Here is a 14,649-nt window from a genome sequence, read left to right as displayed (position 1 = left end):
AGTGGCCTCAGAGACTTCAGGAGCCCACCCTAGAGGGCAGACTTTCACTCTGTTTCCCCTGCCGGGCCACAAAGGGAAGATGATCTTCTCTGTGGGAGTCAGCCTTCTGCTGTTCTTCTGTAAGTAGATTCCTTTATTGTTCTTGCCCTCTACTCCATTCCCCTATCTCTGACTTTCAAGAACTTAACCTCTTTGTATTTCGCTCTCACCTTTTCAGTTATTCTCTGTCTTTGATTTTCATTTTTGTGTCCTTCTCCATTGAGAGCCTCGGGGCTGGATCTGTGCCTAGGACCAGTGCCTGTGGAGCTCACAGTTTTCCCATTTCTCCTTTCACAGACAAGGGAGTGCAGTGCGCCAGTGTGACTCAGAGTCTCACAGAACTGACAGAGGCAACTGGCAGGGAGGTAACACTGCCATGTAACTACGAAATTGGCTACTCAAACCCAGATTTGTACTGGTACCAACGGAGGCCTGACCAGTCCTTTCAGTTTGTCCTCTACAGGGATAATGACAGAGCTCAAAATGCAGCTTTTACTAAAGGTCGATTTTCTGTAGCACGTAATCAGACTCAAAAAACCTTCCACCTGGTGATCTCCAATGTGAGGCCTGAAGACACTGCTGTGTATTACTGTGCAGTAGCACAGTGGTGCAAATGCTGAGAAAGTCTGTGCACAAACCACAGGGCTCAGCTGAGCTGAGCTACTTACCACAGGGGGCCCCCCATGCCTGGGACGACCACCTGGAGACTTGGCTTTCTCCCCATGTCCGACTACGTGGACCTTGGCCAGTTGAATAACTCATTATGAGCATGCGAGAGCTGCTCTGCGTGCCCAGGGCCTGGGCTATGTCTGCTGCTCATGGGACTTGCTTAGTCTGTGCCATGTTTGCTGTGATGATGTCAGACTGGTACAGGTGGAAGGTCAATCTAAGAAGAGACCATCATCAGGGACCTTATTTATTTATTTGTTTGTTTGTTTATTAAGATTTATTTATTTTTGTTGGAAAGGCAGGTTTACAGAGAGAAGGAGATAAAGATCTTCCATTTGCTGGTTTACTCCCCAAATGGCCACAATAGTCAGAGCCTCCTTGGGTTCTCCCACATAAATGCAGGGTCCCAAGGACTTGGGACATCCTCCACTGTTTTCCCAGACCACAAGCAGGCAGCTGGATGGGAAGTGGAGCAGCCTGGCCAGGTATCAGCATCCATATGGCATGCTGGTACTGCAGGTGGAAGATTCGCCAGTAGACAATGCGCCGGCCTCTGGGGACCTTATTTATTTTTTTTGAAGATTGCTTGTTAATGTATTTATGAAATTTAAAGATAGAGCATCACAGACAAATGGAGTGGGGAGGGGGAAAAGAGAGAGAGACCACTGGCCCTCAATGGTTACAAAATCTAGGTCTGAGTCAAGCTGAAGCCAGGAGTCAGGAACTCCATCTGTGTCTCTAACATAGGTGACAGGGACCCAAGCACTTGGGCCACCTTCCACTGCCTTCCCAGGCACATGAGATAAAGGTGGATCAGAAGCAGAGCAACCAGGACTCGAACTAGCACTGTGATGCGAGATGCTGGTGTTGTAAGCTGTAGCTTGATGTGCTGTGTCATGATGCCCGAACCAGTGACTTGATTGCAACTTCCATCAGCACTTACCCATTAGTGTTAATTAATCTGCTTTCATTTTAGGAATCAAACTGGACTCTATTTACTTAAAAGATCTTCCTCAGTATACCTTTCTTTTGCTGTGTCTTATGTCTCTTAATGCTCTCCAACACAGCTATCTGACTTCCAGTATTTGGAGAACATTGTTCTTTCACTGGAAAGTGCTGAGGAACTCCTAGAAGCTGGCCTGTGGACCCTGGGATCCTGGGTTTGGAGTCAAGTGGTGTCTGCAGCATAGACAACTTCTTCCTGGGGAAACAGCTTGTGTGATGTTGGGCTAGAATCAGCCTTAGTCCCTGGGAGTCAGCCTTGCTTTCTCCACTGCTATTGAACTTTCTGCCTTTAAAGAATGATTAGCATGGTTAGATGTGATATCAGAGATGCAGGAGGCTTTAGCAGTATTTTATAGAAGGCGGAGAACACCTGAGGTTTTATAGTCAGCTAATGAGGGTGTCTGGTGCTGCCCTTGTGTGGCTCTGTCCTGCACTGTGCCCCAGGGAACTTAGTCAGCCAAGTTTGGGCAGCAGCTCATGTACACTTTAGAACAGGGTGGGGAGAGAAGGCACTTACTGGAGGAATGCAGAGAACATGGGGTTGGAGAGCCAAGGGCCTTGGGCAAGTACCTTGGCCTGCTAGCGTGCATTCCCATCACCTGGGCCACACCTGGGCCACACAAGGTGATTCTGGAGCTGAAGCAGGCAAATCCCTTGTTCCTTCTGCCCCCACCTATACTCATCATGGAAGCCTTTATTTGGAGACTCCTTCTGGCTGTGGAAGTGGGCCAAATGTGGATCATTTAGGTGTTAACTACAGGCTGGACCTAAAGGTCTATTCAGCGGATGTTCAGATTGACATCTCACCCCAGTTTGGGGGATGCAGGTTGTCCTTGTAGCAGGAACTTGGGCTAACCGTTTTGAGTCCTTGGTTCTACTCTCAGCAGTACCCCTATCTTACTGGATGATTTTGGACAATGTACATAATTTTAGGGAAGGGCAGGGAAGGAAACTTTTTTCTTTTAAAAAGATTGATTTATTTTTATTGGAAAGTCAGATTTTGCAGACAGAAGTAGAGACAAAGATATTTCATCCACTGGTTCACACCCTAAGTGGCCACAATGGCTGGAGCTAAGCTGATCTGAAGCCAGGAGTTAGGAACTTCTGTGTCTCCCATGTGGATGCAGTGTCCAAAGGCTTTGGCCCTCCCAGGCCGCAAGCAGGAAGCTGGGAACTGGAGCAGCTATGACATGAACCAACACTTGTATGGGATCCTGGCAGTTGCAAGGTGAAGATTTAGCCACTGAGCCATCGCCCTGGACCTAGGAAACTTTTTTTTTCTTTTTTTTACATCTGAAAAATGAGGATATGATTTTCAAAAACTATTTATTTATTTGAATGGCAGAATTAAAGTGAGATATATATAGAGAAACAGAGAGTGTTTCCATTTGCTGGTTCATGCCCCAATGTTGACAATAGCTAGGGTTGAGCCAGATCAAAGCCAGGAACCTGGAACTCCATCTGGATCTCCCATGTGTGTTGGTAGAGGCCCAAGTACTTGGACCATCTTCCACTGCTTTTCCAGGCACTTTTTCAGGGAACTCAATCAGAAGTAGAGCAGCCAGATCTTGAACCAATGCTCATATGGGATGCTGGCATTGCAGGTAACAACTTAACCAGCCTTAGGATGGGATCATTTTGTTCCTAGCAATTTCAGAGAAACATTCTAAGGTCAAAAAAGTAACAAATATGAATGTTTGGGAAACAGACTTTTTTTTGTACAAGTGAGGCAAGGTGTGCAATATTCTTAATTGTTTTTCCCTGGGTGGATGGAATTACCTATCTGGATTATTATCTGCTTGGTTTGATGGGGCTGTGAAGAGGTTGACAGGGGCTGTTGTTTGTGCTGGCTGCTATTTCTCTTGGAACCTCATAATCTTCTGCTTGACTCTCCATTTGGGTACTGAGAAGACCACAATGGTGGCTTGCTAGGGTTCCGCTAGCAGAGTAGGTGAAGCTGGAGAGAGCTGTGGCCTTGCAGAGCAGGGCTCACTGCCATGTTATAAGCACTGCTGTTGTTGCTGTGGTAGGAGCCACAGCAGCAGAAAACCCAAGGCTGGGTCCCCAAGGCAGGAGGAGCCTGCAGGTTTGGGGCTGAGGAAGCTGTGGTGTGACTTAGACAGCCAGCTTGGTTTTTGGCTGACTAATCTGAGTTTACAGAGCGGGCTCTCCCCCCTGTAGAGGTCTGCAATGAGCCAGAGGCAAGGTGCACTCAGTGCAGCTGAGTAAGGGCAAAAGAGACTGAGGCTAGGAAAAGCAGAGAAATATAAGCCTCCAAGGTCCATGGGAGACAGGGAGGGCCCGGGGAGCTCACCTTCGCTGTGCGTACTTGGCAGCAAGAGGTAGAGAAGGTGCTGAATTTCCAGCGGAAGATGAGGCTTTATCCCTATTCCTTCAAAATCATTTGCACAGGGGCACTGCTTGAAAGCAGGACTCAGGGGTTATTGCTTTTCTCCTAGTTTTAAGGCCTTGACCTTGGCGGGAGTCAATTCACATATGCTAAAAAAATCAATTAACAGAAGTTTCTTGCTTCTGTATTTTACTCTAACCTTAGCTAATAGATTTGAGAGCATTTAAAGGAGATTTTAGAAGCCTCTTTGCCTTCTTGGAGTGTTTTAGGGAAGTGAAAGTTAATTGTCAAGTGCAAACAAAGGAGAATCCTGACATTCTGTTCATCTCACCTTCCACTCCACCCCCTCCCCACCAGGTGGCTGCTTAAGTGAATATAGAGAGTGGGACAAGTCACTATGAGGGGGCAATGAAGACTCTGGTTTGGGGCAAACCTAGCACTTGGTTGAACAGTCTTCTGGGTTTAGGTCAAAGGGCACCTTCTTTCCTTATCCTAGTCTATTTTCCACATGGAGCATGGGGCTGGGAACCTTTTGGCTCTTACTTTCTACTTCTGGCAGGTAAAGAAAATAAAAGAGAATGAGCCATCCTTTTCAAGTTACATGAGTTGTAGGAGTGAAAACAACCCTAAGTATTTTCATGTCCTTAGATCTTTCATGTAATAGGTAAGACCACAAACTCCAACTCCCCAGGCCTTTTCTCCTGAGCTGAGTTGGTTGTCTCCAAAGGAAATCTGACTTGATTGGCAGCTGTTTGAATATGGTGGCAGAAGGTCAACTTCGGAGAAGTCAGAAGCCAAGGAGATAGCATCTTCATAAGCTTTTGGTTTCTTTCAGGGAGCGTGTGTTGCATGTGTCAGTCATCAGCCTGCAAGTGAAGGGAATCTGTTATAGGATAACAAGCCTAAATGTTGGAAGGAATGACAGGACTCATGTAGCCTGGGAACAGCCAATACTTGCTATGCTGTGCCGTTGCAGACATCACCAATCTATCTGGCACATTTGCTTTCAAAGCCTGGCAATAATTCAGCTAGTCTATCAGTCTACTGATGTTGGCACAAAATACAAAACTCATTTGCTTTCCTTTAGTCATTCCTAACTCCTGGGATTTTCAGACGTAAAAACTCACACACAGAGACGGGAAGCTGTCTGTGTTATATAGTGCTAGTGACAAGGTCAGGTCTAAAACCTAGCTCTCTGACTTAAGTTTTCGCTCTTTCTCCACAACCACACTGCCTGTGTTTTTGTACCTGCTTGAAGATACCCCACGGGGCAGGACATTTACTGGGGAATGAGTGGGTATGTGTTAGTCTTGCTCAGATCAGTCTAATGTTCTAAGTCTAGGATTGTACCTAGAACAGGAAGTGAGGGGTTGATGAGTGTTTAGGATATTGGAGGAGTAAGCTAATAGGCATAGCTGGGTCCTGATTTGAATTCCACGTACAAGAAAGAGAACACAAAATTCAGGCCAATGGTTGACATTTAAACCCAACTTAGTATGTACTCTGAGTACCTAATTGTGGATGATTCACTGCTAATGTGTGTGGGGTCATCCCAAAGACAGGCTGGTCCAAGTATCACAGTCTTGTGAATGAGGAGTGGGAGCTGGAATTCCCCTTATTAAGGTGAAGGTAGATTATGCCTACCATTAATATTCTTCAGGTGAGAGGTGCTTATGGATTTGAAAACATCCCTTGGCCCCTTGACCAAACAGATAAAAAATAGCAGTTAAAGATGGTTCATTCTCCTTATTTAGGTTGTGTTTGTTTGCTGGGTGGAGGGGGTGTTATTGATTAGTGTGTTAGAAAAGTAGCATGGTATACTAAATAGTGATTCCTATATGTGACTTAAAATAAAGGTGTAATATAAATGGGATGTTGCTAGGCTGAGTATCTAAGATACTGCACCTTATTGATTTTAAATGTGCCTCTTTGTTTTCCCCTTCACCAACACCTCTTGGTTTCTTACCATTTCTGAACTTCTCTTCTCTGCAGGAAGTATAATTTAGGTGGAGGTTGAAATAAAATGCAGCTCCTTCTTACCTTAGGAGAAAAATAACTTGGCAGTCAAGAGAAAATTGACAGCGATGCTCTTGGCAAACAGTAGTCGTAGCCCCAGCAACGTGAGGGATATCATGTTCACCTTCTCGGGGTAAACTGTGGATGAAGAAGGGGAACATCGGCGTTAGAGAAAGAGTAAATTTCCTTTTACTCATTGGGCTTATCACCACGATGCCAGTCCGCCCCAAGTCACCATGCTTCTACCTGGCTTGCAAGCCCAGCTTGATGCCACACAGCCCCAGGAAATGTCAGCTGCTGCTCACATGCAGCCAGGCAGGCTTGGCAAAGTTACACTTGCTGCCGGACAAGCTCTTCAGGGAGAGTCAAAGCTATAGGACATCAACTGGGCCCAGTGTGGTGTTTGTTCTCCTTGGGCATCTAAAGCTTTGAAAGTCTCAGTGGACAATTACAGAGTTTCTGCAGTTGGCCCTTTGATCTGAACTAACCTCTTGGTTCACGGTTGTTCTTTGAAGTTTGCCCCGGGCTTACAGCTTCTGTGGGTTTTGGATTATCTGGAACAAACAGCAATGGTCAGGGTCACACTGGCAACCAGGAGGCTTAGAGTTAGAGGATGTTGGGACCTTAAACTCCGAGGGGAGCTTTGGTCCCAGAGAACTTGAGAAATACAGGGTATGATTAGTTTAAGGTAATACAGCTGTTTATACAACCAACACACTTTCTGCTCTGAGCTTTTTAAAGCATCATGATGCCAATATCCAAGCATGCTTGAATATGTAGGTTAAAACTAGGATTCTGAACCCCGAGATAGGCTGGGTCAACTCTTTATTTTTGGAATTTAGCACTTGATTAGACTGTTTGCAAACTTTTAATGTCAGAGTCTAATGGATAATTATTTGTATGTAGGAGGTACTGGTTGGTGATAAGGAGTAACAGACAGGAACAAATGAGATGGGCTTTCCCCTGGTCTGTAGTCAAGTTTTCAGAAAATTTCCTTCTCAACAATGACAGGTTATAACTGGGTCTAAATCTTATTTCCAGCCTGATGTTACATTGAGAATGCTCTGTTTGGAGTTTACATCTATAAATTCCCTTTCCTCCAGGTTTGCTTCCCTTCCAGTTACTAGCACCTTGTAGATGCTTACCTGAAGAATTTGTATTCAGTTCAAATTCAGTGGAGTGAACAATTTCCTTGTTGTGTTGAACTGAACATGTCACTGGACTTGAATCTTCATACCGACCCAGCTTGATAGCACTGTACTTCCCGCTGGGAGAGACGACGATAGCAGGGTCAAATTCTGTTATCTGCTTGGGTGGTTGGAGGCTTATGTTTACATCCTTGGGGTAGAAATCCTTCACCAAACAAGCGACATTTGTTCCGTTTCTCATGACAAAAACCGATGGTTTGGAAGGAGACTGAAATTCTGCAAATACAATCATTTTATTTTGTGACATGATTGTTTATGACTTCACTTGTTTTGGTTACTTCAGTTCCTTCTTAGGTCACACACTATGCACTATGGCCTACATGTGTCCTGCTAGCGGCCTGGGCTTGTTAGCACCTCCATGAAATTATAACCAAAGGGAGCAGGCATGGAAGGGCTGTCTGACCTCTTGGTAGGACCTGCTAAGAAACAAGACTGGAAGCAGAATTGTAAAAGAACAACTACCAAGAACTTATTGAGTCATCTAGGCATTAATTATTTATGGTTTCTCAATCAACCCTATGGACAACTAAGATCAGGTTCAATATCTGCATCAGTGGGTTTGCTTTAGATGCATGAGCCCCTTAGAGTCAGCTCAGGTCAGGTGTTCATGCTTACATTATGTTAATGAAAGAATCAGGGATCTGAGGTCTGTCTCATTGGTTCACATACCAAGTATGGCAGTATGGGGGTTACTGCATGGTGTCAATCCTAGGCCGTGCAATGCAGGGGATCAGCTGAACTCAATTGGTACAGCCCTTTTTAGGCGAATACTGATTCTTTGTCAGTGTCTGATGACTGTGCAATTTTCTCTCTTTGTTTTCATTAACTAGAGACTAACAGCTAGCATTCTCAGGAAGTCCTTAAAGATATAAAGCCAGTTTTAAGCCCATTTCTTCTTGGTTTCTTCTAGGAGGAGCTGTGGAATGTGGGTCCCAGTAATTAGTTCCCCTCCTGACCCTCTTTTCTTTCACGCTTTGTCTTGAACTGGTATCTACCTGCTACTCTGAAGGTGCCTCTTTTCCTTTCCTTTAAACAGAAGATGCTGGAGCTTTGAGAGAAGTGGTAATGATTCTTTCACACTGTGCCTTATTGAAGTTTCTGTGCTGTGATAAATTTTGGTGTCTGTGAAGGTTTGGAATCTTGAGCTACTTTTAAGTAACCACTGAAGAAAGTACCTGGCTAATACCCGAAGTCAGGAAAGACAACCAACCAGTGTGATTGATCATCTGAATGTGAATGCATTTCCAATCCTAAACTCCATGTGATTTTTCAATGTTAATTGCTCCTGTGATTGTGGTATTTGGCATTTACAACTTCAGTGAATTTGGCTTCTTGGCATCAAATGAAAAACATGTAAAATTCTAGTGTACTTTTCTTTACTATGGACTATAATCAAGACACTAGACACTGCTAAACAAGGGCCCAGTGTCATGGCTCAGTTGGCTAATCCTCCCCTTGCAAACGCTGGGATCTCATATGGGCACTGGTTCGTGTTCCAGCTATTCCACTTCCCATCCAGTTCTTTGTTTGTGGCCTGGGAAAGCAGTGGAGAACCCCTAAAGCCTTAGGACCCTGCACCTATGCAGGAGACCTGCAAGAGGCTGCTGGCTCCTGGCATCGGACTGGCTCAGCTCCAGTCATTGCAGCCAGTTGGGGAGTGAAAAAGTGAGCGGAAGTTCTTTCTCTTTCTCCTTCTGTCTGTAAATCTGCCTTTCAAATAAAAATAATTAAATCTTTAAAAAAACACTGGATAATGCTAAGCAAAAACTTTTGATGATGAATAGAAAATAAGCAATTTTTCACGAGAGTTTGCCTAGGCAATCAGCTGAAACCCTCTCCTCACTCCCTTCACTCATTCTTTTCTCTGCCAAGAACTTTCATTAAAGACTGGATTCTATTCCAGTTACTTAAGGTAGGAAACTGGAGTGTAGCAGAATCTAGTTCCTTCTGTTTTTGACTTCAGCTCTAGACAAGGATTGAGAAGCTTTCCAAGGGCGGTTGTGGAACCTGCTTGCAGCCTGCATGAGAAAACCTCCAGGGTTTTGTCTTCTTGTATAGCGGAAGCCTCTGAGGACAGCAACTGATAACCCGCACATCAACGGCTGGAAACCACGGGCCTTGCTTACTCACTTCCCCTCAGACAAACCTCAAGCCTTGCTTATTTCCTTTAGGTATTTCTTGCTCACTATCTTTACTTAAGCTAGAATGGATTCCAGTTGATTTTTTTTTTTTTGAGAGAGTTATGAGTTAGGAAGGAAACTTGTCCATAAGACCAAACAAAGCAAACCCTTTTCTCCTTTGAGTGTACTTCCATTCTAGTTTGATTTAGTTGTACAATTAGGCTTTGCTTAGGATTTGAGAAAAATCTAAAGTCATTAGGCAATTGTCAATGATCACTTTGGGCTGGAGAGACTGAGTTTGAATAATTTGAACAGTGTAATACAGCTGACAAGACAGATGTCTGAAGAAGGTCATGCACTTAAGATATTGAGTTTTGAATCCATTAGTTGGCATTTCAAACTGAGCCTAAAGCATTGAATCGGTAAGACATTTTTTTCTTGGTCCTTCTTTCTAAAATAATGTCTACATAGTTAAAATACTCATTTGAAAGAAATTTTAAAATCTAATCCATTCTTTGGCACCACGGTAACAAAAGAGCAGGCCATATGATCGAGTTAATTTTTAAAAAATAAAATATCCTTGAGGCTAGTGCTGTGGCATAGTAGGCCAAACCTCCATTTGCGCTGTTAGCATCTCACATGGACACCGGTTTGTATCCTGGTTGCTCTACTTTCACTTTGGCCCCCTGATTACGGCTTGGGAAAGCAGCAGAGGATGGTGCAAGTACTGGGGCCCATACACCCACATGGAGGACCTGGAAGAAATTCCTGGCTTCTGGCTTTGGGTCTGCTCAGTTCCAGCCTTTGTGGCCATTTGGGGAATGAATCAGCAGACTCAAGACCTCTTTCTGTCCCTTGTTTTTACTTATCACTCTTGTTTACTCGGAATTTCACCAAAACTTTCAAGCTTTTAGTTTGGGAGTTTAGATAGGTTTCATTTCTGGATATATAAATGGTTGGTTGCTACATTTGGTCAGATTTCTGCTGACTGGCTATTCCTGAATTCTTAGGATCTGTCCTAGTGAATTACACTTTGTGAATTAATTGTCATGTGTAATTGTTGCATTTTGGATGTACCTAATTTGATAATTTTTTTAAAAAATATTTCTGTTTAAGGTATCTGTTTGCAGGTCAGAAAATGAAAAAATGTAATTGTGTAATGCTCTGAAATGTAAAAAAAAGAAACAAAGCTGTAAATAAGATTAACTAAATCCAACAAATAAATAAATAAATAAAATGCACTCAATAAAGTTGCCATATACAGCTTAGTCTATTGTATATTTGACGTAGCTCAAAACTTGAACTTGCACAGCTTGCAATATTATAGTTCAACATTTAAATTAAAGTATAATTACTTGTGTTTTGAGAATTTCCTGTTTTCTTTTTGTTCTAAAACCTGATTACATTTCAACATTTTTCGCAAGTGTTGCTTGTTTGGACAATCACCATTTTATTTTCATACTTTTTATGGGTATGAACACAACATTAAAGTTATATCCTCTTAAATAGTACAAAAACAAGCATGCAGTCCTTATGAACAGTTTTTGTTAATTTCTAAATATAGAAATCATCTATGTTTTATATTTACACAGAGTTCTGCTGGCCCCCTCAGAAGATCAACATCTGTAATAAATGTCACTTAGAATTTCCAGGTTCCTCAAAACATGGGATTTGACTTAAACCCTGAAATAAAAGTTCACTCTACTTGGTTATCCTGGTTAGGCTTACCATCTCTCTAAATTCTTCCAAGCCAAAGGGCATTTGTTTCCAGATTGCTGTGAGCCATACACACAAATCACTCTAATGAAAGGGGTGTATAAAAATGAGGAAGATATCTGTAACCTTTGGCCCAAAATGTCCCTGCCTCTGTCTCCCTTGCACCTGAAAGTTTCAACTAGCAGAACCATTCTTCTGAATGTCTATATACAATCTGGGCTGTTCTGAAGTTTTCAGTAATAAGTGGGGACTACAGTTTATAGATACAAATTTATAAATAAAAGCACAGCTCTTCAGTGACTCGGTCAGATGCCTTCATTCTGATCCACTTTACACTCACACTACTCCATCTTCCAGTTATAATTTCATTTGTTATTATAATTTGTAAAGCAAACTTAATGGTAGCTCCTATTCCAGGATTCAAACCAGCCACAGAAATATGGAAAATGAAATGAACTCACGGGGTTCCACGAGGAGTTTGGTGCCGGCTCCAAAAAACATCTGTCGGGTATTCCAGGACCACATTGCAACACTGGCTTGCAGATAACTATTCTGGGGTTGCTCCTGGGGCCTGGGCCAGAATACCTGGGCTCCATCTTCCCAGGTTGATGGTTCAATCTGCAGACACTATGGCTTAAAAACTACAAAACTGCCCTTGAGGAGGCCAGGGGCTGAGTGCACAAAGTCTCAGTTCTCTTTGAAGCTAATAATAGTTGAACGGTTGGATAGGAGTGTGGCATGAAATCCCCGTGCAAGAGATGTGGGGACAAGGTTTAAGACAGAGCAAAAGAGTGACAGGTGACTGCTAGCTGCTTTCCAGATGGAAATGTTAACTCATGGTTTTTTGGGAGAAACTTTCAAGAACATACTAGCTGGGGGTAGGGATAGAGGTGCAGAACTCTGGCATTTATTAGAATGAGTGTCGGGTTGAGAGCAGAAGGGTTTAAAAACAGGCCCCATTCTCATACTCTGGTTCCTTTCTGTTGGGCCATAAATGCTCCTTTTTGATTAAAAACTTAATTTCCCCACATCACTCAAACTGAGTCACACAAAGTAATGAATCTATTTTCTAATTCCCTGAGTCCAGTGAAAGACTTTTCAAGGACCTGAGGGTTGTACAAGAAATTAGTTGGGGGAACCCATCGGTGCGGTGTGTTCTGCGTACAGGTCAGAGAAACCACTACTCATTTTGGATTGCTAATTTTTGTTTTATATTTTCTCCCACCTCTGGATCCATGTACAAGTCTCAGAGGGGTATATAGTAATCACCAAAAACAGAACCTAAAGACTGTATGCTTACTCTGTCTTGTCACCAAAAATCAAGAGCATGACAAGTTCATAAGGCCTCTCTCTTGGCTGTGAAAACTTTAAGGACTAGGGGCTTGATTTGAAAGGCCCTCTTCCCCAACTGGGCTTTCTAGCATCATATTGCACTCCATCATTGCAAAAAGAGAAAGCTACAGAAACGAATGGAATGTTATTTGGGAGCATGGTCAGCAGAGGGGCCAAGCATTAATTTCATTACCTTCCTTCTTCCCTAAGACTCCTGAAGGCACAGCCTCAAGGATCTGATGCTAACACTGCAGATAATTCTGAATTTTAAGTGCAAATGATTTAAAGAGAAAATAAAGCAGAATACTTTTTTCTTTTTGGCTTAGATGCAATTTGCCAAACATCAATCAGACTGCAATCAGTTCCAACGTGATTGTTTCCCTCCTTTTTTTCATTGCTTTAGGCTTTCTCCCCACGAAGATTAAAAAACCCACCAAATTCACTGTTTCTCTGGAGGTATCAGACAGTGAAGGAAGGACCCCTTGTAAGTTTATATTGTCCTCAGATAGCCAGAGTTCAAGTCGACAGCACCAGTCACTTTTAAGACTGTCAGTCTTGCCACGTTCACATTCTTTTCCCTACTTTATTTTCTCTGAAATAAGCAAAATCAATATCTAACCACCTAAGAGGTAACGCCTGTTCCGTTGGACTTGGCATTTTGGAAAGTACCTGAACAACTCCTGTTCTTTGGACTGGTCTCAATGACTGACAGTTGGCAGCTACATAAACTACCTGAGTATAGCCTCTGGACTTCCAAACATCACACGAGACTACTAGGAGTGGACCTTGCAGGAGGGCACCATTACTCTTCTAGGGTCTTGATGTTAGTGGCTTGGCTGTGTTTTTGCATCAGTCTGTGGGCGAGTCCTGGTGAGCTCTCACCAGGGTCAGGGCTAGCAGGGCTGGTGAGTACTTAATCGTTTTCAGCAGATCCAGACTATAGTGGGGTCTTGGGGATTATTTATCTGAACCAACCATGCTCAATTAAAACAAGTTCTTAGCACAAATGTCTTGTATTAAATTTCTTTCATAACTCTTCTTTCTAACCTGTCTTCATCCTATAGGATAACTGTGACTCATTTCCCTCAGAAACCAGGACCCTCTCACCTTCTTTCCAGTCCCAGGCTCTAAATAGGAGTTCAGACACAGAAGCCTTATCTACTTTATTTTTAAAGTTGTTGTAGCAAACATATTAATGCCAAGCTTCAGAACAGACTTCCCAAGCACACTCCAACTCATTGCAATAATGGGTTTCCAATTTAGAAACTCATGACTTCCCCGAAAGCCCTTTACACACAGAACTGTGCTACAACCACTCCAAGGGAATGCTTACACTGAGATGAGCTAAAACAAATCACAAATCACTTACTTGCTCCCACGATGAGTTGAGTCCCACGTCCGAAGATGAGTTTATCTGTCTGCACGACTCCTGGTATCACTACAAAAATCTTGCTACCCATTTGCCCTGCCAGTCTAGCTCATCTGTTTGGAAGGAGTGGGTGGAGCAGAACAAAGGTAGTCGGAGATACAGAAATTTGTAAGGGCGTCTGAGAGCTAAGCATTATATGTTGGCAGCTTGTTTGCTGTCTTATCTCTTGAGTGCTGACACTCAGGAAAGCCCCTCTCTTTTTTTTCTATTAGCTTCTTAACCTGCCATCTCTTTATGTTTTTAAGTATTTCTTTATTGGAAAGTCAGATATACAGAGAGAAGGAGAGACAGAGAGGAAGATCTTCCATCTGTTGAATTCACTCCCCAAGTGGCTGCAATGGCTCGAGCTGCACCAATCCGAAGCCAGGAGCCAGGATCAGGAACCTCTCCTGGGTCTCCCGCGTGGGTGCAGGGTCCCAAGACTTTTGGGCTGTCCTCGAATTCTTTCCCAGGCCACAAGCAGGGAGCTGGATGGGAAGTGGGGCTGCCAGGACACAAACTGGTGCCCATATGGGATCATAGTGCATGCAAGGCGAGGACTTCAGCCATAGGTTACCATGCCAGGCTCTCAACTTGTCATCTCTTACACCAGAACTTGCTTCATGGTTGCATTTTTTAAAAAAAAATTATATATTTTTATTGCAATTATATATTTTTATATATATCTATATATATATCTGGCGAGACAGAAAGGAAGACCTTCCGTCTATTGATTCACTCCCCAAGTGGCCACAATGCCTGGAGTTGAGCAATCCGAAGCCAGGA

The 14,649-nt window shown here is 43.2% G+C and overlaps 1 gene segment (V, D, J or C); it reads right to left on the bottom strand.

The window, feature by feature from the left end:
- Positions 1–6,096: 6,096 nt before the first annotated feature.
- On the bottom strand, positions 6,097–13,958 carry LOC131480561 (T cell receptor delta constant-like). The segment is given in 4 exon segments: positions 6,097–6,217; positions 6,568–6,633; positions 7,225–7,503; positions 13,825–13,958. Coding segments are annotated over 4 exon segments (549 nt in total).
- Positions 13,959–14,649: the final 691 nt, after the last annotated feature.

Source organism: Ochotona princeps, chromosome 6, assembly GCF_030435755.1.
Source record: "Ochotona princeps isolate mOchPri1 chromosome 6, mOchPri1.hap1, whole genome shotgun sequence".
NCBI lineage: Eukaryota > Metazoa > Chordata > Mammalia > Lagomorpha > Ochotonidae > Ochotona > Ochotona princeps.
This window is presented reverse-complemented; position numbering and strand designations above follow the sequence as displayed.